General features: G+C 41.5%; 2 protein-coding genes across 4 annotated transcripts in view; both read left to right on the top strand.

The window, feature by feature from the left end:
• The window catches only part of LOC134205184 (neurotrimin), a 972,131-nt gene that overhangs the window by 841,170 nt on the left and 104,827 nt on the right, over nt 1–26,134 (top strand). The gene's annotated exons all lie outside the window — the stretch shown is intronic.
• Nucleotides 10,396–12,418, top strand: LOC134206863 (uncharacterized). 3 transcript variants are annotated; one of them, XM_062682605.1, is made up of 3 exons: nt 10,396–10,555; nt 10,612–10,683; nt 10,741–12,418. In XM_062682605.1, exon 3 carries the CDS (start codon nt 10,846–10,848, stop codon nt 11,848–11,850), a length of 1,005 nt encoding a protein of 334 aa, XP_062538589.1. In that variant the 5' UTR covers nt 10,396–10,555; nt 10,612–10,683; nt 10,741–10,845; the 3' UTR covers nt 11,851–12,418. The 3 variants fall into 3 exon arrangements, with proteins under 3 accessions (XP_062538589.1, XP_062538594.1, XP_062538585.1); XM_062682610.1 differs by having other exon boundaries at nt 10,396–10,559; XM_062682601.1 differs by having other exon boundaries at nt 10,396–10,683.

Here is a 26,134-nt window from a genome sequence, read left to right as displayed (position 1 = left end):
TTTTATAGAAGAAAACTAAATACGTATTTGTCGACTCAGAACGGGGTTATGTAGTAAGCATCTCAAATAGCTATGCGAGCAAAAGCATAGGATTGCCAATCCAGAGATGGCGAGCTCGATTCTCGGTCTGGTCAAAGATGTTTTCGGGTTGGAAACTTTTTCGACACCCTGGACATAGTGTATCCATTGTCTTGCCACACAAGATACACACTAATGACTGATGAAGTGCTAATAGAATACTAAGTTGAAAAGCAGATCAAGTTCCAGTTGATGTAGAACCATTAAAGAAGAAGAAGTAAACGTTAATAGAAAAAAATGTATAGACTTAATCATTTATTAGTTTATTTGTCTATATGATACATCAACAGGCTGTATTGGCACTAATGATGCTTACTTATAATTAATTACAAAATGCGAAATTACTTTCTATGGTCAAGTATCATTATCAACTATTCTGTTTCAACTGTTTCGCGAATTAGTTGACGGGACAAGTTAAAATCAAAAAGAGATGCAACTCTGTTGAATAGTCTTTGAAGACCGCCGATAGCACCGAACATACCGTAGTTCGTTCGATGCATAGGAGCCCTGAACATCGAACTATTCCTAAGGGATCGGGGTTGCACATGGTAGTTAATTTGTTCCAGAAGAGAAGGGCAGTCAAGTCGTTCTTGTAGTAGATCTGCTATCAGTAATGCCCTCGTTGTGCTTCGGCGGACGTAAAGGGGTTCCAGCCCAAGTAACATTTCAAGTTTTATTCCGCTCTAGAAATGGTTTTCAAGATCGAATTACAAGAACTGACAATAAAACCCATTACTACAGGATTACCTTCTGATGACCACTATAAGAGTAAGATATGTCCAAGTGGCCCTCTCTAGATTACCACTATAAACCTCTTATAAGAGTATATAAAATCCGTTTCAAGCCGCCCGCAAAAAAGGGAATTTGGCTGCGGCAGCTGTCAAAAATTTGCTTTGAAAAAAGAGAAACAAAATCTTGCAAACAAATAATAACAAACTAAAGTGTTGATGAAAATCATGATGAGGATGACTACAAAATAATACTTTTTAAGTTTTTTCTCCAATGTACTTTCATGGAAACGAGGTGCGCGCTCGATTTCATGGTGAAAGCTAGTGCAAAAATGAGATTAAGCACTACGCGCCCGCAAAATAATATAGTTTTGGGCAATGAATTTAAAATTATTATAATATCAATAACGTAAATCTTCGCTAAACTAATTGATATTACACCCAGATATGTTTGTTTTTTATATCCTTTACCAAAAATGTGTCTTTTTGCGGCGAAAACACCGTCTAATCATAAATTCCAGTGATAAATTTCACTGACTTGAGGATGGTTCTCCATTTCCAATATGGCCATCATAGATTTCGATCAGAAAAATGTTGCTCTTATTAAACACCGTTATAAACCCTTTGCAATGTAAATATTCTTAATGGGGTTATTCATTTGACCACATTACGACCCAAAATTATGGCTTTGATCAAGCTTTGAAAATTAGACTTATTATGCTCTTCGTTACAACCGTAGAGCTGCTAACAAGACCAGTCGGCATTTGACGTTTGAAGCTTTTCGAATAGATTTATTAGAGGTTTATTGATAGCAATAAGATCGCCAATAAATCTGAGCAACTAGCCATGGTGACTGCTTTCATAAAACCGCTATAAGAATTAAATAAATCTAACAGGCATGAAAATTGTTACTTGGGAGATCAATCAAACGGCAACGGCTTTCATAGCTTGGAAGACGGAAAGGGTTTTGCCACGGTAATCTGCGCAATGCGAAAACGACGCTGGACGGATTCAATTCTTTCGGCGCCATTATTATAGTGTGGACACTGTGGAGACCAGACGACCGAGCAGTACTCCAGAACGGAACGAGTCAGGCAACAGTACAACGACTTTAGACAGTAAATGCCCGAGAATTCTCTGGCAATCCTGAAGATGAAACCTAAACCTTTGATGCTTTGCTGACAACGTAGGAAACATGCTGCTTAAAGGTGAGTTTTGAGTCTAGAATAACTCCCAGATCCTTAACTTGATTGACTCGTTTAAGTTCTGTGTCATACAAGATATACTTGTGAATTATTGTTTCCCTTTTCCGCGAGAAAGAGATTACCGAACATTTAGATGGGTTAACATCCATTCGGTTAAGCACACACCAACTTGCAAAGGCATCCAGTTGGCGTTGGAGAGAGTGACAGTCTTCAATGGAACAAATTCGGAGATACAGTTTGAGGTCGTCTGCATAGCAGAGCCGTGGTCCTTTGATTGTTAGAATGACGTCGTTGAAATAGATCACAAATATCAGTGGTCCCAGGTGACTACCCTGAGGAATGCCTGAGGTAGCGGCAAAATGATTCGACTGATGATCTCCGATAACCACGGTAAGGCTGCGACCGGTTAAATACGACTGGAACCATCGCAAGAGAGAACAATTGATTCCGAGGCGATTCAATTTGTCAAAGGCTGCTGTTAGGTCGGTATAGATAACGTCCGTTTAACTGCGATCCACCATGCTGCTAATGATGTAGGAGGTAAGGCACAAAAGATTTGTAGCCGTGGAACGTCCAGGCATAAATCCATGTTGGTCGTCACTAATGTATGATTTACAATGGGCGAGTAGAGGTTCCATGATGACTAGCTCGAACAACTTGGCAACAGCAGACAATGAGGTGATACCACGGTAATTTTCAACGTCCCGTCTGTTACCTTTCTTATGAGCAGGGAACATGTGCGCTATCTTCCAACAAGACGGAAAAATTCCTGACGTAATCGAAAGTTGGAAAACATGTCATCGATGTGCGTTTTCAGAAATACGGAAGGAATTCCATCTGGTCCGGGGTTGTAGGATGCTTTCAGTTTCAATGCAGCTTCGCGAACTATTTCAACATTGATATCAACCATGCTCATAGCTTGGCCGGAGATAGGAACGGAGCTCATAGCATTTCGTATTTGATCTTCTGATGATCTTCATTGCTGAAAACACTGGCGAATTTTTCTGCAAACAGTCTACTGATGTCCTGAGAATTAGACGCCAAAATTCCGTTAAGCGTCATTCGCGAAGGAAGGCCAGATTCATTACGTTGCACTTTTACGTACCTCCAGAACTTTTTAGGATGTGTTTTCAGCTTCCGTTGCAGTCCACGCTGATACTGCGAGAAGCAACTTTTGGCAGTCCGTTTGTATTCGTGATTGATTGTGCATAGTGCCGTTTCAATGACAATGTACGGTACTTTGAGAACTTCCTTAACGCTGCTCTTTTATACGACTTCAGTCGTCGCAGACCACCTGTTTGCCAAGGTGCGTGGGGAGGTTTATGCTTCACTATTTTGGGAACATGTCTGTCAACGATATATGACAGTACATGAGAGAACGTTTCAGCTGCTCGGTCGACGTCGTCATTGTCCAGAATATTACCCCAATCTAAACTAGATATGAGATTTGAAATACTGCGATGATCAGCATTTCCGAAGTCATAGAAGAATACAGCGGAGGAGGTATCGACATAGTTTTCTAACTTTCGGTGTAGAGAAACCAGCAGAGGAGGATGGTGGTTAACTAGATTAACCAGTGGTGATGGAGCCTCGCATATGAACGGCGCGACATCTTGAACGCTGACAAAACGTAGGTCTAAGCTACGTCAATTCTGGTTGGTTACGTGATTTATTTGCGAGAGCGTGGCAGAGCTGTAATTGTCTTTTCCAGAATAGTGGAATCAGATTGACAATGAGTTTCAATAACGCTACGTTCGCGAATTTTGTCCTGTGGAATATATAGCGCGCAGAGGAACAATGTATGATCTCCGAATTCGATTGAAGCCCACAACTGTTCCAAGCAGTTCCATTCCTGATTTTCGATTGAGTTGGAGTGAAGTTTTTTATTACCAGCAACTAATACGCCGCCGCCTGTTGCTTTTTGACTATTATCCGCAGACCGGTCACATCGGAAAACCTCATAATCGTTGCCAAATATCTGGCTGAAGAGCGTGCGTGAGTCCAACCATGTTTCAGTGAGAATGATGATGTCGTAAGAAAGGTCAGAAATTGCTAACATAAAGTTTTGAAGATAGTTTTATGATTTAGTTCAGCGGGGAAGCCAAAATTTTTGATAATATAAAGTATGGTTTAAGATTAAATTTGTTTCGAAATTCCGCGGAATTCCGTTAAATTTCGTGAGAAGCTGGTTTTTTGGAGCGAAATTTTTGTAATTTTACGAAACGAAACGAAATGAATAAATCAGATTTCGCCATGCTCAAATTCCGCGAAATTCCGCGGAATTTCGTTTCGAACCACCTGAAACGAAATTTTTCGAAATACCGCATATGCTTACAATGTACGTCTCATGAGACTAATAGGGGAAGATGCCCCAAAACGCCCATGTCCATGTCCATCAAACTATTTCATTTATTACGCGACGCAGAGAATACACTATCTGAACACTATCCCAAGCTAATTTAGCAAAATGTAGTCGTGTTACTACTGTTCTGATATTTGTTTATCATTATTGTACCCAAATGAGTGTTATAATGAATAATATGCAACCCATTTGAGTTGCATAATGTTCATTAAAGCACCCATTTCGTTGGTATGGAAAAGTAGGCCGTTTTATCACCCAAAGACGAACTGTAAACCGGGATGCATTTATTGGGGGGTGTTCTGACTTGTCAGCCATCTCATTGTCAGCCCAACTCAGCCATCTTGGATTTTTGTATGGAATTTATGCTCGTTTGTTTACGTTTTGCACTGAAAAGGTATGTCCCCCCCGCGCTGGTTATTCCCATCTACTGACGAAGTCATATAACCTGTACATAAAAAAATCTTAATCTTGCTGTATACCAGATATTATGATCAGGAATTGCAAAAAATCTCTTTCTTTTTCGTTCTTCATAAATTTTGACGTTTACTGGCCTTGTTGTTTTCTATTTTTTTTGCAGCGCATGACCTGATCGCATGGAGGTGTCTCAATGCGTCTAACCAATGTTAATGCGAGGTACACAAGCTACATGAGACTCACGTGCGCTAAATTTCAATCAATCTCGAAGACCACGCAGAAAAATTTCCGAGAGCCACCATTGCGACGTAAAAACAGTTAGCGAACGAACAGAAATTCAAATACAACATTTTAGACGTTAAACTTTCCGAAGTGCTTAGACGAATCGGAAAACAAAATACTAAAGCATTCAGAAGCTTCGTAATGGACAAACGGCAGCCAGCAAAAACGCATCTTAGGAACGGTTTGATTGTCCAGAGATGACGTGTTCTCGTACACGATAACTCCTCCATGAGTTAGAAGTCTGACCATAACCAAACGAAAAGTTCTCAGGCGGGTGATCAGTCAGTTCAACTTTTTTGGACGCGTTGCTTTGTTTGTCGTTGAAGGGAAAGTTTTTTATCCAAAAAGCTTGAGGGGATTTTCTGGGGTGGAGCTGGGGTGAACGTATCCCATCAGATATAGTACCTCGTTGGCAACAGTTGGTGGTTGGAGATGCTACGGTAACAAATAGACAAATATGCTTCCAACTGCTGAAAACGAATAAATATGTTGCTGGCACTGAATGGATTCAACACATCGTTGAACCAATCAGCTAAGCCACGTTTTAGATTATGCCTGAAAATTATATTCAATGGCCTTTCGATTTTTCACAAAATTTTGCCTGTCCCGACCATTTTGTTCCACCAGTTTTCTGAGACAGAAGTGGACCAGCCTAATGTAAGTAGCACCGCCAGCCTACTTCTACCAGTAAAGAGCCTTCCACGACGGAGAACGGGCAGCAAAGTATCATTTGCTCGTTAGTCGTACGGTTTATGAGCGAGCATACAGAGCGTGAGATCGGTGTGAAAGAAACACGTATCACTGCCAGGAAGCATATAAATTTAGTTGGAAAATGTGCATGAAATTTTATTAAACTAACATAATACCTATTATTATATCGTTTATTGTAGCTGGGAGGCAGGCTTATTGCTTTCGTTGTCGGAGAGCTGACTGCTGTCTGTCTCGTGCACATGGTTTAGTGTTTCTTCATGGTGCTACTCTGTGGCGAAGTCAACAGACTGCTTAGAGCGATGGATCTTGCTGTTGCAATACAGGAAATACAGAAACATCGTTATTTCCCCAAATAACTATGCTTTGACATAAATGAGCGATAAATATTTAGTGTGTATGGTATTTAATAAGGGATTCATATTCATATTTGAGACACGATAAATTAACTTAAAAATACTTGAAAGTAAAATTTGACAAACCAATTTTTAAATGCGGTAACGATAAACCTACTCATACTGAAAATGCGCATCACTATCGTAAAGCATAGATCTTAGGTCTGCGTGCATTTCACCTTTCAAGGGATTATTTTTCGTATGGGAGTCGAAGCCGTACGCTCTAGCGTTGTAGATTGCTTATATTGAAAGCAGATTAAAACCGTCATCAACAAGAATGCCATTCAGTTTCCTGGCTTCGCCTGAAAATTCAGCCGTCACTGGTGCTGTAGATGCATTCTGTCCTGCTTGGACCGGAATATCCCGAAATTGATTAATTCCAGACACGTGTTCTTTGCTCTTCGTTTGATGACGGATAGCAGTAAAAAAAGGTAAATTTCCAAAATAAATTCCGAATAAATCGAATTAGATGATGCAGAACGGCACGTTTCAATTTAGTGGATGGCAAAAGCCGGTGCTAGTGGACGAAGCTGTCGAACGAAGAGAATATACCTTCCATCATCCCGAGTGTTTTCCATCAACTTTTCGACTGTGGTGAAGCGTCAATCACGAAGCCACTATGTTATGGAACATAAGGCGACGATAGCTATTCCCGAGAGAAGCTTTGCTTGTGTAAAAACCGTAAATCTTTTTAATACTGTCAAGGTAATGCTCACTGGCGTGACTAGACCGGATCTAATTTCTTGTAGAATTTTTCAAGCTTGAATTTCAAATACTGAAACAAAATTTAAAATTACAAAATTTCAAAGTTCTGAAACTGAACCTGAAAACAAGTTCAAGGAAAAAAATAATGAGAAGAACTCACCTTTTGAACAAATGTTGCGAAGCCTCAATGTTTGAAATTCGTGTGAGAGCGTTTGCAGATTTATTGAAATATATAGTTTTGATTTGTTTTGGGAAATTCAAATAAAAAAATAAAACCCATTTTTAGGACTTCTCATAATTTCCAAGCAAAATATCTGCTACAATTTACAAACCAGAGATTTTATAAAATGCTACGATTTTTTTAAGAGAAAAGGCACATGCCAAATTGCTAGAATCATATAAAAATGTCTTACACAGGCATTGCAAAAGAAGGTTACAAAATTTTAGGATCTTACGCAATATGTGTACAAAATATTTACCGTTGTTTTTAATACTTAGATTTGTTTGAATATTTGCATAGTTGCATTCGACGGAGGATGTGATTTGTATTTGCGCTATTGAAAAATTTGTTCGATCGGCAATGCGATCCGTGGTGATGAAACATGATGTCTTCTTCTCCCTAAGAAAAAAAAATCAAGGAAAAGTTTTTTGTGACTTGAATTTTTCAAATTTTTCTGTATGTTTTTAAAATTCAATTTTAATTTGTACGAAAAAGGTTCCACCACTACCAGGTGAATAAATTAGTTTCTCTCGAACAAATCGCTGCGATGAACCTCACATTCAAATAAAATCTGGCAGAAAATCTTCTCCACTCAATATCATGATTGAATTTTAACAATTTTGGAAAAAAAATTTAACATCTACTTGCCTCCGAAACGTCGACAAAAATAATATCAGTTTCGTTTCGTAATCTATTGAAAACTGGTGGACCCGGCAGACGTTGTCCTGCATAGTAGGCGAAAATGCGCGTTGTGTGTGAACGATTCCATGCAAATTTCAGTTTTCACGATTTCTTCAACACTACTCGTAATTTTTGCATTTGGAAGTAGCATATAAACCCGTCGGAAACTATAACAAACATATCTGCTGAAGGAATGAAGAAAATCCATCCAGCCGTTTTCGCGTTATGCCGATACGAACACAGACCAACTCATTTTTATTATATAGAAGATGTTATCAATGAATTTTCTCTTCTAGATTCCTTTTGAAATCTTAAAATGAATATTTAACATTTCAAAATCTAGAATTTTATATTTTTTTCGTGAAGTTCTTACGATTTTCTTTAATTTTTTAAAGGAATTTCATTTTGAATTTTCGACGAAATTTACTGGCAAAAATTGACAGATATATTGAAAGATAGAATGATGGATAGATTAACAGATAGATTGACAAAAAGGTTGATAGATAGGTTGAAAGATAGATTGGTAGATAAATTGACATACAGATTGACAGTTTCAAATAGAAGAAAAAACAGTTTTAAATTAAAAAAAAACTAATTGACTGATCGACATATACAGATCAACAGATAGATTGACAGAAAGATGAATAGATAGGTTGAAAGTAATTATTCCAGCTTCGTAACGCATTATGGCAAATGAGCCTTCCAAATAAACGAGGGACTATCCATATAACACGTGGACAGGTTTTGATCAGGTTTAAATACTCCCTCCCCTAGCGTGGACAAGTGCTGATATAAATTTTCAAAAATTTTTATGATACGTTGACATTCGCCATACACCCCTCCCCGTTAAACTGTCCACGTGGTATATGGACAGACTGATAGACTGACAAATAGATTGATAGATAGGCTAAAGATTGAGATTAAAAGACAGTTTCACATATCGATTGATAAATATATTAAAAGAGAGGTTAACAGACGAAATACTACAGAAATTGGCGGTTGGAATAACAGAAAGATTGACAGGTAGATTTACAAAGAGGTTGACAGATAGATTGACGGATATATTGGCAGTAAGATTGTCAGATAGATTGACAGATTAAATTCCTGAAAGATTGACTGATGGGAAAACAGGAAGATTGGCAAATATATTTACAAAAAGATTGGAAGATGGATTGACAGTGCAATTAACATACAGGTGGATAAACAGATTGAAAGATAGGTTTAAAGGGGAAATACCAGACAGATTGACGGATGAAATAACGAGAAGATTGACAGATATATTCTCAATGAGATTGAAAGATAGATTGACGAATAATTTGACAGATAGATTGACTGACGGATTGAAAAAAAGATTTACAAATAGAATGACAGATAGATTGACAGAAAAAAATGAAAGATAGATTGACAGATGGATTGTCCGATAGATTGACAGGTAGATTTACAGATAGATTGACAGTTGATTTACAAATATATTTACTAATAGATTAACAGATGGAGATGAAAGATAGATTGACAGATGAATTTACAAATGAATTGATAGATAGATCAAAAGACAGATTGACAGATAGATTGACAGAAAGAGTGAAAGATGGATTGACAGACAGTATGACAGATAGATTGACATACAGAAAATAAATTGACATATAAATGGACTGAAAGAGTGGAAACCTATTGACATATAGATGGACAGATAGTTTGGCCGATAGATTTACAGATAGATCAACAAACAGATTAACAGTTGATTGACAAATATATTTACAAACATATTGACAGATGGAGGTTGACAGATGGAGATGAAAGAGATATTGAAGGATTGATTGACAGATAGAAGATAGATTGACAGATAAATTGGCAGATAGATTGGGATAAAGAATGAAGACAGATTGCCAAATATATTGACAAATAGATTGAGCGATGGATATACAGATATATTGCAAATAGATTGACAGTTGATTGACAAATATATTTTCAAATATGTTGACAGATGGAGATGAAAGACTGACAGATTGAAGATAGATTGACAGATAGATGACAAATGAATTGACAGATAGATTAACAAATATATTGACTGATAGATTGGCAGAAATAGTGAAAAGAAGATTGATAAATATATTGACAGATTGATTGACCGATTGTGACAGATAGCTTTACAGATATATTCACAGGTAGCTTGACAAATAGATTGACAGATGAAGTTTGAAAAATAGATTGACAGATAATTAGAAAGACAAATTGGCAAGTATATTGAATGATAAATTGAATGAAAGATTGACAGATATTTCGACGGATAGATTGACAAATAGATATACAGACGAATTCCCAGATAGATTGACGGATTCAATTAGAGGAAGGTTGGCAGATAGATTGATAAACAGATTGACAGATAGAATGAGAGACAGAATTTCATATAGATTTGAAGATAGATTGACAAAATGACTAACAGATAGGTTGACAGATGAATTGACAGATAGTTTTGCAAGTAGATTGACAGATAGACTCAAAGATAGAGTGGCAAATAGATTTGTAGGTAGATTGAGAAATAGATTGAAGGATAGATTAATAGAGAGTGTTGCCGCTGGCTGCACTGCCTCCGGTGTTACCTCAACTGATCGTTGACTCAAAGAAGGATGAAAAGAGGAGTTATTGTAAAGATGGCGAGTGGACAACTTGTGTCACTAATTTCCATGCAGTGAATATAGTTAAAACTAAAATACTTATTAGAATGGTGTTAAAATCAATATTTGTTCTTATCCTAGAGTGTATCACGAGTTATCACAGTAAGTTAACATACACCTAAATGAGTATAAACTAATCTTAAACTTTACCTAAATAGTGAAATGATACCACAACCAAGAAAACTAGACAGAGGACATACAATACATTAAAACGCTCTAAACTGAATAATGTAAGTAGGTTAAATACTATATGTAAAACAATGAATTAACATAAATAAAATATGTAGCTTTTAGCTGCTTCGCACCCTACACCGGAGTTTGCGACCTGCTTAAAAGAATTCGGCTATGAGCCCCCTTGTTCCCGCAACAAACTAAAAGATTATTCAACAAGAATGAATAACTTCTCCACGATGCCGAATGAATCAAATATGGAAGGATGCGGCAACAATTCGCGCCCCGATTCATTCGTCGATATAACATCTACATGCCACAGTGTCTTTCCAGTAAACGTATCAACCAAGCGCAGCAGTGCTGCCTTTATTATTCTTCGCCTGAAACAGCTTGAAGAAGAGCGCGCAATGCAGCAGCGCATATGGGAGATAGAGAAAATGTTTTTGGAGCAGGAGAAACAAAATATACGAGAAAAATACAGATTACTGGAGGAGCAATATTGCAGACAACGGAAGGCAACAAAACGTATACGTCAAACGTATACAGTGACCACTGTGGAGCACAACCCTCTACATGTCGACCAAGTTCACAAACAACAGAAATCTGCATTCGAGTCAGAGCTATTGATACAGCCGACGCAAATGGATTTCTCATCAGATCGATCACAACTAGATGGGACTCAGCAGCCTAAAATCAGCGCGATCCCAAAATCGATTCTGAAAGGTCAAACGATCGATCGACGTGTCACTACACCTGATGTGCCACTAAGCTTCACGTCAAATCGACCGCTGCCCACTCAATCTAATGATAATTTTTCCAATGCTCTATTGGTATGTGTAACTGTAAACTCAACCGCAGTTGAAAAAATGGATCAAAAAATAAACATCAAAGAGTGTAAATGTGATTGCCAGCTAAGGAAGCCCTCCGACCTCGTACCGTTAAATGTTCCTGAACCAGACCCTCCTCCTCAGAAATTCTGCTTAGTATGCGGTAACTTTCGATCCAATAGCGAGCCAGGATACGATCATATCATGTGTTTAAGTGTGTGGGTGGGCCAGCGCGATCACATAGAAGTGGTAGAATCACAATACTTGCCAACGGAATGTTACTTCCCAGTGAAATGTATTAAAAACTACTTAGCGTGGTTGATAAATACGAAGCATTCTTGTCGAACAGTTTTGAAGAGTGGCGATGTAAACTATTCTTCATGGCAAGAAAAGCCTTGATTCAGAAGTTTTGTGGATGTTCCAGTGCGTCTGCTAGGATTTCAGAACGTGGGTAAAAATAAATCAAGGTTCTTCGAAGGTAATTGGAAACCTGTTCGAGTTTGGAACAGGCCAATAACACTGTAACATGCCGCGAATGTGGTGTTGTAGTAGTCCAATGATACATAGTACTATTTTATGGATTGGGATTTAATCAAAGTGGCAACAACTTAAGCTGAGCTCGTTTGATGAGAATGGAAAGATTCAGAAACTCACTCATAAGATCGAAGGACGATGCTCTCTGGAGAAAACTTTAATTATCGTGAAGATGGAGAGGATTTATCGGCATCGCGGAATGGTTGTGGATGCAGTTAAATGGGAGACGTTTGAGGAATAGGCCGCTATTTCGAAAATGAAACACACGTCTATGGAATATAAGGATGAACAATGTATGCAGAGAACTACCGTATGCATTAATGTTGAGATCCATGGAAGCGCGATGGAATAAACCGGAACATTCTTCTGGAAACACATTTCTTCGCAACATGCTAATATATGACTGGGGAGTAGCCGTTGCGCTACTTGATGGGAGTAAGTGCCGAAGTTTGTTGGCGAAATTGATTCATTGAGCATCAAAAGGGATTAATAAGAAATAAGTGAGTAATAGTTCATGCATTGGAATTATGTTCCACGTAGACATATTCCGGAGGCTATTAGCAGGTAGGATGTAGATACATCGGATTATGGTAAAACTGGAACCAATGGCCAGTGTTACGGGGGGGAGTGTTGCCGCTGGCTGCACTGCCTCCGGTGTTACCTCAACTGATCGTTGACTCAAAGAAGGATGAAAAGAGGAGTTATTGTAAAGATGGCGAGTGGACAACTTGTGTCACTAATTTCCATGCAGTGAATATAGTTAAAACTAAAATACTTATTAGAATGGTGTTAAAATCAATATTTGTTCTTATCCTAGAGTGTATCACGAGTTATCACAGTAAGTTAACATACACCTAAATGAGTATAAACTAATCTTAAACTTTACCTAAATAGTGAAATGATACCACAACCAAGAAAACTAGACAGAGGACATACAATACATTAAAAACGCTCTAAACTGAATAATGTAAGTAGGTTAAATACTATATGTAAAACAATGAATTAACATAAATAAAATATGTAGCTTTTAGCTGCTTCGCACCCTACACCGGAGTTTGCGACCTGCTTAAAAGAATTCGGCTATGAGCCCCCTTGTTCCCGCAACAGAGAGGTTGAATGAAAAATTGAAGGAAAGATTGACAAATAAATTGAGGGACAGATTGACAGATAGATTAACATATAGATTTACATATATTCACAGATATCTTGACATATATATTGCAAGATTAAAGTAAAGTACAGTTAAGTTTGACTGATAGATTAATAAGTAGATTGACAGAAATATTTACAGATTGATTGACAGATGAATCGAATTATAGAAAAACAGAAATATTGACAGATAAATCAACGGGAAGATTGATACATTCATAAACAGTCGAAAGACCCTTATGATTGACAGATGATATAACAGATGACATAACAAAGACTTTAAGGGTTTTTGGAGGCATCCTAGCCTGAAGGTAGGATCCCGAGTCTTTTGAAAGGAGGCTTCCAAGCCTCTTGAAAGGAGGCTTCCGAGCCTCTTGAAAAGAGGCTTCCGAGCCTCTTGAAAGGAGGCTTCCGAGCCTTTTGAAAGGAGGCTTCCGAGCCTCTTGAAAGGAGGCCTGAGCCTCTTGAAAGGAGGCTTCTGAGCCTCTTGAAAGGAGGCTTGAGCCTCTTGAAAGGAGGCTGAGCCTCTTGAAAGGAGGCTTCTGAGCCTCTTGAAAGGAGGCTTCTGAGCCTCTTGGAAAGGAGGCCTGAGCCTCTTGAAAGGAGGCTTCTGAGCCTCTTGAAAGGAGGCTTCTGAGCCTCTTGAAAGGAGGCTTCTGAGCCTCTTGGAAAGGAGGCTTCCAGGAGCCTCTTTGAAAGGAGGCTCTGAGCCTCTTGAAAGGAGGCTCTGAGGCCTCTTGAAAGGAGGCTTCTGAGCCTCTTGAAAGGAGGCTTCCGAGCCTCTTGAAAGGAGGCTCTGAGCCTCTTGAAAGGAGGCTCTGAGCCTCTTGAAAGGAGGCTTCTGAGCCTCTTGAAAGGAGGCTCTGAGCCTCTTGAAAGGAGGCTCTGAGCCTCTTGAAAGGAGGCTTGAGCTCTCTTGAAAGGAGGCTTCTGAGCCTCTTGAAAGGAGGCTTGAGCTCTTGAAAGGAGGCTTGAGCCTCTTGAAAGGAGGCTTCTGAGCCTCTTGAAAGGGAGGCTTCTGAGGCCTCTTGAAAGGAGGCTTCTGAGCCTCTTGAAAGGAGGCTTCCTGAGCCTCTTGAAAGGAGGCTTCCTGAGCCTCTTGAAAGGAGGCTTCTGAGCCTCTTGAAAGGAGGCCTGAGCCTCTTGAAAGGAGGCCTGAGCCTCTTGAAAGGCGGCTTCTGGGCCTCTTGAAAGGAGGCTTCTGAGCCTCTTGAAAGGGGGCTTCTGAGCCTCTTGAAAGGAGGCTTCCGAGCCTCTTGAAAGGAGGCTTCCGAGCCTCTTGAAAGGAGGCTTCCGAGCCTCTTGAAAGGAGGCTTCCGAGCCTCTTGAAAGGAGGCTTCCGAGCCTCTTGAAAGGAGGCTTCCGAGCTTCCACACTTAAAATAAATCGCAGATTTCTGTGAAATTTCACCGAAATCTCAACAGCAGAACTGTTCGGTGAATAATTTTACAGATTATCGGTAATTTCTCTTGAAAGGAGGCTTCCGAGCCTCTTGAAAGGAGGCTTCCGAGCCTCTTGAAAGGAGGCTTCCGAGCCTCTTGAAAGGAGGCTTCCGAGCCTCTTGAAATTAGGCTTGAGGCCTCTTGAAAGGAGGCCTGAGGCCTCTTGAAAGGAGGCTTCTGAGCCTCTTGAAAGGAGGCTTCTGAGCCTCTTGAAAGGAGGCTTCCGAGCCTCTTGAAAGGAGGCTTCTGAGCCTCTTGAAAGGAGGCTTCTGAGCCTCTTGAAAGGAGGCTTCTGAGCCTCTTGAAAGGAGGCTTCTGAGCCTCTTGAAAGGAGGCTCTGAGGCCTCTTGAAAGGAGGCTTGAGCCTCTTGAAAGGAGGCTTCTGAGCCTCTTGAAAGGAGGCTCTGAGCCTCTTGAAAGGAGGCCTGAGCCTCTTGAAAGGAGGCTTCTGAGCCTCTTGAAAGGAGGCTGAGCCTCTTGAAAGGAGGCTGGAGCCTCTTGAAAGGAGGCTTCTGAGCCTCTTGAAAGGAGGCTGAGCCTCTTGAAAGGAGGCTTCTGAGCCTCTTGAAAGGAGGCTGAGCCTCTTGAAAGGAGGCTTCTGAGCCTCTTGAAAGGAGGCTTCTGAGCCTCTTGAAAGGAGGCTCTGAGCCTCTTGAAAGGGAGGCTTGAGGCCTCTTGAAAGGAGGCTGGAGCCTCTTGAAAGGAGGCTTCCAGGCCTCTTGAAAGGAGGCTCTGAGCCTCTTGAAAGGAGGCTTGAGCCTCTTGAAAGGAGGCTTCTGAGCCTCTTGAAAGGAGGCTCTGAGCCTCTTGAAAGGAGGCCTGAGCCTCTTGAAAGGAGGCTTCTGAGGCCTCTTGAAAGGAGGCCTGAGCCTCTTGAAAGGAGGCTTCTGAGCCTCTTGAAAGGAGGCTTCTGAGCCTCTTGAAAGGAGGCTTCTGAGCCTCTTGAAAGGAGGCTTCTGAGCCTCTTGAAAGGAGGCTTCTGAGCCTCTTGAAAGGAGGCTTGAGCCTCTTGAAAGGAGGCTCTGAGCCTCTTGAAAGGAGGCCTGAGCCTCTTGAAAGGAGGCTTCTGAGCCTCTTGAAAGGAGGCTTGAGGCCTCTTGAAAGGAGGCTTCTGAGCCTCTTGAAAGGAGGCTTCTGAGCCTCTTGAAAGGAGGCTCTGAGCCTCTTGAAAGGAGGCTCTGAGCCTCTTGAAAGGAGGCTTCTGAGCCTCTTGAAAGGAGGCTTCTGAGCCTCTTGAAAGGAGGCTTCTGAGCCTCTTGAAAGGAGGCTTCTGAGCCTCTTGAAAGGAGGCTCTGAGCCTCTTGAAAGGAGGCTTCTGAGCCTCTTGAAAGGAGGCTTCCGAGCCTCCTCTTGAAAGGAGGCCTGAGCCTCTTGAAAGGGAGGCTTCTGAGCCTCTTGAAAGGAGGCTCTGAGCCTCTTGAAAGGAGGCTTCTGAGCCTCTTGAAAGGAGGCCTGAGCCTCTTGAAAGGAGGCTTCTGAGCCTCTTGAAAGGAGGCTTCCTGAGCCTCTTGAAAGGAGGCTTGAGCCTCTTGAAAGGAGGCTTCTGAGCCTCTTGAAAGGAGGCTTGAGCCTCTTGAAAGGAGGCTTCTGAGCCTCTTGAAAGGAGGCCTGAGCCTCTTGAAAGGAGGCTTCTGAGCCTCTTGAAAGGAGGCTCTGAGGCCTCTTGAAAGGAGGCTTCTGAGCCTCTTGAAAGGAGGCTTCTGAGCCTCTTGAAAGGAGGCTTGAGCCTCTTGAAAGGAGGCTCTGAGAGGCCTCTTGAAAGGAGGCTTCTGAGCCTCTTGAAAGGAGGCTTCTGAGCCTCTTGAAAGGAGGCTCTGAGCCTCTTGAAAGGAGGCTTGAGCCTCTTGAAAGGAGGCTTCTGAGGCCTCTTGAAAGGAGGCTTCTGAGCCTCTTGAAAGGAGGCTTCTGAGCCTCTTGAAAGGAGGCTTCTGAGCCTCTTGAAAGGAGGCTTCTGAGCCTCTTGAAAGGAGGCTTCTGAGCCTCTTGAAAGGAGGCTTGAGCCTCTTGAAAGGAGGCTTCTGAGCCTCTTGAAAGGAGGCTTGAGGCCTCTTGAAAGGAGGCTTCTGAGCCTCTTGAAAGGAGGCTTGAGCCTCTTGAAAGGAGGCTTGAGGCCTCTTGAAAGGAGGCTTCTGAGCCTCTTGAAAGGAGGCCTGAGCCTCTTGAAAGGAGGCTTCTGAGCCTCTTGAAAGGAGGCTGAGCCTCTTGAAAGGAGGCTCTGAGCCTCTTGAAAGGAGGCTCTGAGCCTCTTGAAAGGAGGCTTGAGCCTCTTGAAAGGAGGCTCTGAGCCTCTTGAAAGGAGGCTTCTGAGCCTCTTGAAAGGAGGCTTCTGAGCCTCTTGAAAGGAGGCTCTGAGCCTCTTGAAAGGAGGCTTCTGAGCCTCTTGAAAGGAGGCTTCTGAGCCTCTTGAAAGGAGGCTCTGAGCCTCTTGAAAGGAGGCTTCTGAGCCTCTTGAAAGGAGGCTCTGAGGCCTCTTGAAAGGAGGCTTCTGAGCCTCTTGAAAGGAGGCTTCTGAGCCTCTTGAAAGGAGGCTTCTGAGCCTCTTGAAAGGAGGCTTCTGAGCCTCTTGAAAGGAGGCTTCTGAGCCTCTTGAAAGGAGGCTCTGAGCCTCTTGAAAGGAGGCTTCTGAGCCTCTTGAAAGGAGGCTCTGAGGCCTCTTGAAAGGAGGCTTGAGCCTCTTGAAAGGAGGCTTCTGAGGCCTCTTGAAGGAGGCTTGAGCCTCTTGAAAGGAGGCTTCTGAGCCTCTTGAAAGGAGGCTCTGAGCCTCTTGAAAGGAGGCTTCTGAGCCTCTTGAAAGGAGGCTTCTGAGCCTCTTGAAAGGAGGCTTCTGAGCCTCTTGAAAGGAGGCCTGAGCCTCTTGAAAGGAGGCTTCTGAGCCTCTTGAAAGGAGGCTTCTGAGCCTCTTGAAAGGAGGCCTGAGCCTCTTGAAAGGAGGCTTCTGAGCCTCTTGAAAGGAGGCTTCTGAGCCTCTTGAAAGGAGGCTTCTGAGCCTCTTGAAAGGAGGCTCTGAGCCTCTTGAAAGGAGGCTTCTGAGCCTCTTGAAAGGAGGCTTCCAGGCCTCTTGAAAGGAGGCTTCTGAGCTCTTGAAAGGAGGCTTCTGAGCCTCTTGAAAGGAGGCTCTGAGCCTCTTGAAAGGAGGCTTCTGAGCCTCTTGAAAGGAGGCTTCTGAGCCTCTTGAAAGGAGGCTTGAGCCTCTTGAAAGGAGGCTTCTGAGCCTCTTGAAAGGAGGCTTGAGCCTCTTGAAAGGAGGCTCTGAGCCTCTTGAAAGGAGGCTTCTGAGCCTCTTGAAAGGAGGCTTCTGAGCCTCTTGAAAGGAGGCTTCTGAGCCTCTTGAAAGGAGGCCTGAGCCTCTTGAAAGGAGGCTTCTGAGCCTCTTGAAAGGAGGCTCTGAGCCTCTTGAAAGGAGGCTTCTGAGCCTCTTGAAAGGAGGCCTGAGCCTCTTGAAAGGAGGCTTCTGAGCCTCTTGAAAGGAGGCTTCTGAGCCTCTTGAAAGGAGGCTTCTGAGCCTCTTGAAAGGAGGCTTCTGAGCCTCTTGAAAGGAGGCTTCTGAGCCTCTTGAAAGGAGGCTTCTGAGCCTCTTGAAAGGAGGCTTCTGAGGCCCTCTTGAAAGGAGGCTTGAGCCTCTTGAAAGGAGGCTCTGAGCCTCTTGAAAGGAGGCTTCTGAGCTCTTGAAAGGAGGCTTCCTGAGCCTCTTGAAAGGAGGCTTCCGGAGCCTCTTGAAAGGAGGCTTCTGAGCTCTTGAAAGGAGGCTTCTGAGCCTCTTGAAAGGAGGCTTCTGAGCCTCTTGAAAGGAGGCCTGAGCCTCTTGAAAGGAGGCTTCTGAGCCTCTTGAAAGGAGGCTTCTGAGCCTCTTGAAAGGAGGCTTCTGAGCCTCTTGAAAGGAGGCTCTGAGCCTCTTGAAAGGAGGCCTGAGCCTCTTGAAAGGAGGCTTCCTGAGCCTCTTGAAAGGAGGCTTCTGAGCCTCTTGAAAGGAGGCTTCTGAGCCTCTTGAAAGGAGGCTTCTGAGCTCTCTTGAAAGGAGGCTCTGAGCCTCTTGAAAGGAGGCTCTGAGCCTCTTGAAAGGAGGCTTCTGAGCCTCTTGAAAGGAGGCTCTGAGCCTCTTGAAAGGAGGCTTCTGAGCCTCTTGAAAGGAGGCTCTGAGCCTCTTGAAAGGAGGCCTGAGCTCTTGAAAGGAGGCTTCTGAGCCTCTTGAAAGGAGGCTTGAGCCTCTTGAAAGGAGGCTCTGAGCCTCTCTTGAAAGGAGGCCTGAGGCCTCTTGAAAGGGAGGCTCTGAGCTCTTGAAAGGAGGCTCTGAGCCTCTTGAAAGGAGGCTTCTGAGCCTCTTGAAAGGAGGCTTTGAGCCTCTTGAAAGGAGGCCTGAGCCTCTTGAAAGGAGGCTTCTGAGCCTCTTGAAAGGAGGCTTCCTGAGCCTCTTGAAAGGAGGCTTTCCTGAGCCTCTTGAAAGGAGGCCTGAGCCTCTTGAAAGGAGGCTCTGAGCCTCTTGAAAGGAGGCCTGAGCCTCTTGAAGGAGGCTTCTGAGCCTCTTGAAAGGAGGCCTGAGCCTCTTGAAAGGAGGCTCTGAGCCTCTTGAAAGGAGGCTTCTGAGCCTCTTGAAAGGAGGCTTCTGAGCCTCTTGAAAGGAGGCTTGAGCCTCTTGAAAGGAGGCTCTGAGCCTCTTGAAAGGAGGCTTCCTGAGCCTTTGAAAGGAGGCTTCTGAGCCTCTTGAAAGGAGGCTCTGAGCCTCTTGAAAGGAGGCCTGAGCCTCTTGAAAGGGAGGCTCTGAGCCTCTTGAAAGGAGGCTTCTGGAGCCTCTTGAAAGGAGGCTTCCTGAGCCTCTTGAAAGGAGGCTTCTGAGCCTCTTGAAAGAAGATTTCCGAGCCTCTTGAAAGGAGGCTTCCGAGCCTCTTGAAAGGAGGCTTCCGAGCCTCTTGAAAGGAGGCTTCCGAGCCTCTTGAAAGGAGGCTTCCGAGCCTCTTGAAAGGAGGCTTCCGAGCCTCTTGAAAGGAGGCTTCCGAGCCTCTGGAAAGAAGGCTTCCGAGCCTCTTGAAAGAAGGCTTCCGAGCCCTTTTGAAAGGAGGCTTCCGAGCCCCTTGAAAGAAGGCTTCCGAGCCTCTTTCAAAGTTTTAAAATAAAAAAATATCGAAACTTTATCAATGATTTTTTTTTTTGAATACGCAGTTTTGTCCGAGGTACCCCCTGGGGTCAGCGAAGCTACATGTACCCCAGTTTGAGAACTGCTGTTTAACCGCGTTTATGTTTCACGTTAGATTTTTTTGAAACTTGAACATAGCCTAAAATCACAAAATGGACTTATAAACTTATAAGCCACCTTGAAATTTCATCCGATTTTACAGAAAATTTTACAGAAAACTTATTTCAGCATAAGAATTGTGATTATGGGCTGACTGGTTAAATTTATGATACTTTTTGAGGTTTATTATATGCAGATTGATTCAAAGTTATATTGACTGGTAGTTTGACAGATAGATTGACAGATGGTGTTACAGGTAGATTGAAATAGATAGTAAGATATATTTACAGGCAGAAAAAATGAAAAAAATAAAGATGAATAGATTTCAGATTTCACATGAAGATTGATAGACATATTGATGGATTGATAGTTAAATTGACAAACTAACAAAGAGACATTGGCATTTTTTAGTAGTAGTAGTAGTAGTTTTGCCCCGATTTTGTACACAGTACGAACAAAACCTGCACTGAGGATACTGGTCGTAAGAACATCATACGTTTCTCCTATGAAATTTCACCACAAGAAATTGTAATGATTTTCATACGATTCTCTTATGGAATGCATTTCATACGACAATCTTATGAAATATTTTCAGTTTGTTAAAAAAAAGTGTAACCCGGGTTCGAACCATGGACGTCGTGATTAGGAGGCGTGCGTTCACACCACACGCCCATCGACGCTTCGAGAAATTGTTTTGTTGGATACCCAATAAAAAGTTAGAATTGATCGAAAAAGGATCCTACGATTTTCATAGTTCAATTCGTATGAAACATTCTCATAAGTTTGGTCGTATGAAAATCTTACGGCCAGTATCCTCAGTGTGTAAATTTCCGTTCAAGTAGATGTAACAAATCTGCTCCGTGTTAAATAACATAAAGTTATAGGTTGCTTTAAATTTACGCGTGCTGGTATTTTACAGTTCTTATTTTTATTGGAAAACAAAAAAAATGGAGCAGAGCATGGGAATTGAACTTGGGTCCGCAGAGTGAGAGCCCAACTTGTTAGCCTCTCGAGTATTTCTGCTTCATGATTTCGAGTCGATCAAAGCGTAACAAGTTAAGCTTTTGGGTGATTCCATAATTCATCATCAGGCTGAACGATAGCTTAAATTTACATGACACGGAAACTCCTTCGAGACGGAATCGTTTGAGACTCAGTAAGCTGAATGCATCACAGATTAAAAATAAAAAGTTGTAACAGGACTATTATCTTATAAGGATATCCGAATACATACATTTGGTAAACACTTATGTGAATAAATAAGGTTCCAGCTGCGGTTTGCAAGGAATGGAATGGGGTTTGTTTTGATTTGTTTTGACAGCCACGTACTCGGTCACCAAGGTTTCCGATAGAATCATGTAAAAATTTCAATGATTTTATCATTTACAACACAGAAACTTAAAATTATGGTCTGTTACACATTATGTTACCGAATTTTACATTCAATTGTGAATTCCGTCGTGCCTAATTTTCATAATATTTTACTGTGTATATACCCGATTTTGTACACCCCCGATTTCATCACGTTTTCGACGCAATTTTATGACGTTTTCGATCCGATTTTGTAACTCCATTTTTTTTAAATTTTTGTCGTTCTTTTTATTTTTGTAAATATTACCGCAAGCAACTGATTTTCATTAAATAACTATCACTACCTGTGGTTTATTATGAATTATTTCTGGGTACCTGTCAAGAATTTTGTAAGCCCTTTTGATAGGAAATTACGGGTTCCATACACGTATTTTACCTTTCCAAGGCAGAAACTGATTCATATTTGGGAAACAAATGTAATTTTTTGTGTTTATTTTATCAGGGGGAGATGAAATCGGGATATTACTGTATAAGTTTGTTACTCATCGCAAGTGTACCGTCTATAATGTGCCGTAATCAGGGATTGAATCCAAAAGAAAATGAAAAAGTCTCTCACTTATCATCATTATCACATCTATTTAAAAGATTCAAACGCCGGGTAGCACTGGTTCTGATGATCCATTTCAACTTGTTCTACACAACTGTGCGGTCCCCAGCATTAAATGAACGAAAACAAAGCGAGAATCATCACTTCACTATGGGGGCTGCCCATCCGATTCGGTTTTTTTTTCGTATTATTCATTTGTTATTATAGCTTGTTATGATTCGGAACAAGATTGTGATTTCTACAAACCCTGGCCGTAATCTGTAAAATTGACTGATACATCATTTTCCAAAATATTTTTAACGAGTACTGCTCATCTAGCTTTTTAACAGAAAAATGGGAAAACTGTATGTTGTTATTTTCAGAATACGTCAATTTTTCAGATAACGGCAGTGATGACGAAATCATAGTGGCCAGTTACAACAGAACCAAAAATGGAATGCAACAGGAATTAAATATACCGAAGATAAAACAATTATGTCGAACACGCCAGTACATGTGTAACCTCATAACTCAAGCCAACTCGATCCAAGTTTGTCAGCATACATCAAACAAGAACAACACTCGTCACGTGAAAACTTTCACAACAAAGCGGTCCACTTGCCGATAGCAAGCTTACCAGTTCGCAATTGTTGTACTATACGAGAAACACTCCTCAAAAAGTACAATATCGAATCAACAGCGCTAATTCTGTTAGAGGGAAACTTTTGCGCTCACGTTTCGTAGCCACATCCTGATGGGGTGGTGCCAACTTCGAGCACGGAAAAACTTGTTCCACATCCAATCAACCGAGGAACTTCCGCTCTGACTGCATGCCGATCTGCCTGCCCTGCCCGCTAGGAGACCCTATTCGTCCGCTATGCTAACAAGCTTTCAATCACCTGTCTCTAAGGACGCCATCATGCCTCCGTATCGGGAATTCAACCCACATCTCACCGGGTTCGTGTCTCACATAAGCTTTCCGTGGTATGTAGTGAAGCGCACTGCCGGAGGAAATAAGTGGAAGCAATTTTCCTGAAATTACATTCCTATTAAGAAACGATTACTACAAATCTCGAAACTTTTACCACGTTTTCTTTCTCTTTTGCACACATACACTTTCTCTGTTTCCCATTTTCTCCCACCGTTTGCTGTCGCACAGAATGGATCAAACCAGGTCTTAGCTTGAGTAACTCGGTCAACTTTTCCAATACACCTTGTCAGTCAGTCCGGGAGTAGGTCGGTTGGGTTGTCCACCGACGGGCGAAGGGCGGCGGCTGGAAGCAACAAAACTTCACTCAAGGTGTGGACGGATTGTTTGCTAACAAGAGTGGTTGCTTCCGGAACGTGCAAACATGTGTAATGTGGCTTTCAGGCTCAGGAAATTCACAGATTCCTCGAGGCTCATGTGGGGTTACAGGTGTAGGACTGTGGCATTCTCCGTGATTGAATTATACTAATTATAACTTTTTTTGGCAATTAACTCTGCCTCCGTGGGGAAATCTATTTGAAGATGAGAAAGAGACATAGAAATGGTCAAGCATTATTAAACAGACACATCCTAAGGAAACGTTAAAATTACAGTAATAAGCAAAACAAACGCTTTGAGCTTTAATACTTTACATACGTTTTTGAAAAACACATACAGTGATGCTGTATGAGAAAATCGATTGAGAATTACATTGTTTTTTTTTTCTTCAAATAATACGACATTGAAGGTAAATACATAAATGCCTTATTATTAAGACATGTGTACTAAAATACCAATTAGTGTTACCTATGGAAGAAACATCAATCTCATGGACTCCCAAGCCCCATTTTCTAATAAATATAATAGCACATGTAGATGAAACTCACCGATTATGTACCTCAGATAAAAGAGTTATCCTTTTTCTTTTCATCTGACTTCCGCTCCGTAATAAATCCGTAGGCTTATCTTACAAAGGTGCTCCCTCTTCTCCGCTAGCAGAAATTTCCCACATATATTCGAATATGAGCACATGGCAACGAATACCCACGTATCAACCCATCCAGACCATAATTCTAAGCAACAGCGATTTTGTGGCGTGATTGCGAGGAAATCGTAGGCGGAACGGCTACGGAAATAGGTGACACCTTCCCCGATGTCTGTGAAGTATGGGCCGCACAAGATATGCAGCGGTAATGGATCCCTTCTTTCCGTGCTGTGCTCGTGTTGCTCGCACTGCTTAGTTGCCATGGCCATGCCACTATTCACCTTACACATGACAAAGGTTTGTTTGACGGGATACTCCTCTGCGCTCGAGTACGGCCGCGTGGGTGGATGGGCGGATGGCGCGCGGTAAATTATAGTTATTTCAGCCAACTTTCAAGACAACAAGAGTGATAATGGCTTAATGACTACCTGTCGTAAAATCAAACCGTAAGAGAGCGGAATCAACCCTCACATCCACGCACATATGCTGGAGCGGAATGGAAATTGAAGGCTCTACACTCCACTGTGCAGGGGGGAAGGGGAGTTCAGAAAACATCCCATGTATGATCATACACCTGCTGACAAGGGATAGGTTTGGAGCCCATCCGACGGAAGCTTTAGGCAGGTGAGAGAGTACAGGTGTAGAACACCTCACATTTGCTCATGCTGAGCTACGATATAATCACTTTGTGCGGTAAAGATAACTTTTGATGGGCCAGGCTGGGAAGAGCGTTGGGATTCTCAGCCTCAGGCCACAATACCGTTCCTATTATGATTCGGTTAAAACGAATAGGTTGGATTTATGACTATGGTATAATGATTTTTGGATTCGGATAGAGCTTTTATCTAGTTGAGTGTTATTATACAGTGCTTCGGTTTGGAAACGATACCACAATGTGGTTTCCTGGAGCAAATCATTATTATTTTCGAACAGTCATTTATTCTGTTGGAAGTTTGAATTGCATATGATTCATAGTCAGGTGGATTCATAAATAAGATTCTGTTTATACTTGATTTTCATTTTCGTTTTCAATTGAATTAATTTGTTCAGTTACGGAAGTCTATTATTAAAACTGCTACATTTAAAAAAGGGGTGGACATAGATGGAATAATAAAAAAAATCAGAAACGAACCTATCAGCATTTTATATTATTTATTTCAACTGTTTTTTCTCTTCATAAAGTATTTTTAACAGAATTTATTTGAATACGTCAGTTCCAAGTATTTTCTCGTCATTGATTCTGCCTACATCCTTGTTTAATTTAATTTTTTTTTTCAATTTATTCTTAAACATTTTTTTCTACCATTAATAAATCCAATCAATTAGTATTCATTTAAAAAAATACTACCAAAACCGATGGTGGCAATCTGTTTACATACTGTATCGCCGACAATGACTTCATATTGTTCGAGGATGCACCGAAAAAAGGCTACAAATGAACGTAATTTGCACTGTGCTTTATTTTAATTATATGGCTGTATATTGAACATTGAATCGAATATACATATACACTTTTATTCAGCAATAAGCGACATTATGCTTGCATTCAAATACGCGGTTGACTTCAGATGACGTACAACTCCAATTGATAAATATATTCCACGTACTCCGTCGTAGCAGTCATGAGTGATGGGCCGAAGTGCTCGGAGAAAGCGATGTAATCAATTGTGTTTCGTTCTTCTGCTTCATGCACTTTAAGTTATCGTGTGTTTTCCATTGAATGTACTTCATTCAGTGCTTTACTGTTTTTACAGAAAATGTAAAAAGGCAAAATTGTTCTTTATCTATGCCTTTCAATGGTGGATGTGTTCGTAATTGTTTTGCATTTATTTATTTAGTATGAATACCCAACATGTACTGTTTAAATTAAATATTTGCAATTTACATTGTGGAACGGATTAAAAGTGAATCCATGAAAAAGAAACGTCAGCCACCATCTTCTTTCCATATTCAAATTATAAACGGGCATTGCGATCCCTCCCATCATTTGGTCTTCTCAGCAAAGATACCGATGAAATGATGAGATATTAATCCCAGTTATCAAAACAACTATAAAGAAAACACAATGTTTGTCACTGAGAAACACTTTTTAAATCGTTTGTTATAGCAACGTTTTCGCAACGGGGATGAAGTTTTAGCTGTCCCTTGCTCTAAAGAGAATATCCTCTCAAACATTATTCGATCAAGGATACACTGGGGTCTTTTAGAACGCTGATGTGAGAAATGAAAAGTTGGAAATATGGAGTGAGAAGTGAGATGTCTCACTTCTCATTACTCATTTCTAACTTCTTATGTCTACTCGTGGGTCTCCAGTTGGCCTTGCGAGCAAAGGCGTAGAATCGCCAATCCGGAGAAGGAGAGTTCGATTCTCGGCTCGGTCTAGGATGTTTTCGGGTAGGAAATATTCTCGACACCCTGGGCATAGTGTAATCATTGTACTTGCCATACAAGATAAATACTTATGCAGTTAGGGGCATTGAAA

The sequence above is a fragment of the Armigeres subalbatus genome, chromosome 1 (assembly GCF_024139115.2).
Source record: "Armigeres subalbatus isolate Guangzhou_Male chromosome 1, GZ_Asu_2, whole genome shotgun sequence".
Taxonomy (NCBI): domain Eukaryota; kingdom Metazoa; phylum Arthropoda; class Insecta; order Diptera; family Culicidae; genus Armigeres; species Armigeres subalbatus.
Note: the sequence above shows the minus strand (reverse complement) of the source record. Positions and strands in the feature narration are given on the sequence as shown.

What these genes read in the sequence shown, in the direction of transcription:
- LOC134206863 (XM_062682605.1), top strand. Translation starts at nt 10,846, where the DNA reads ATGAATAACTTCTCCACGATGCCGAATGAATCAAATATGGAAGGATGC.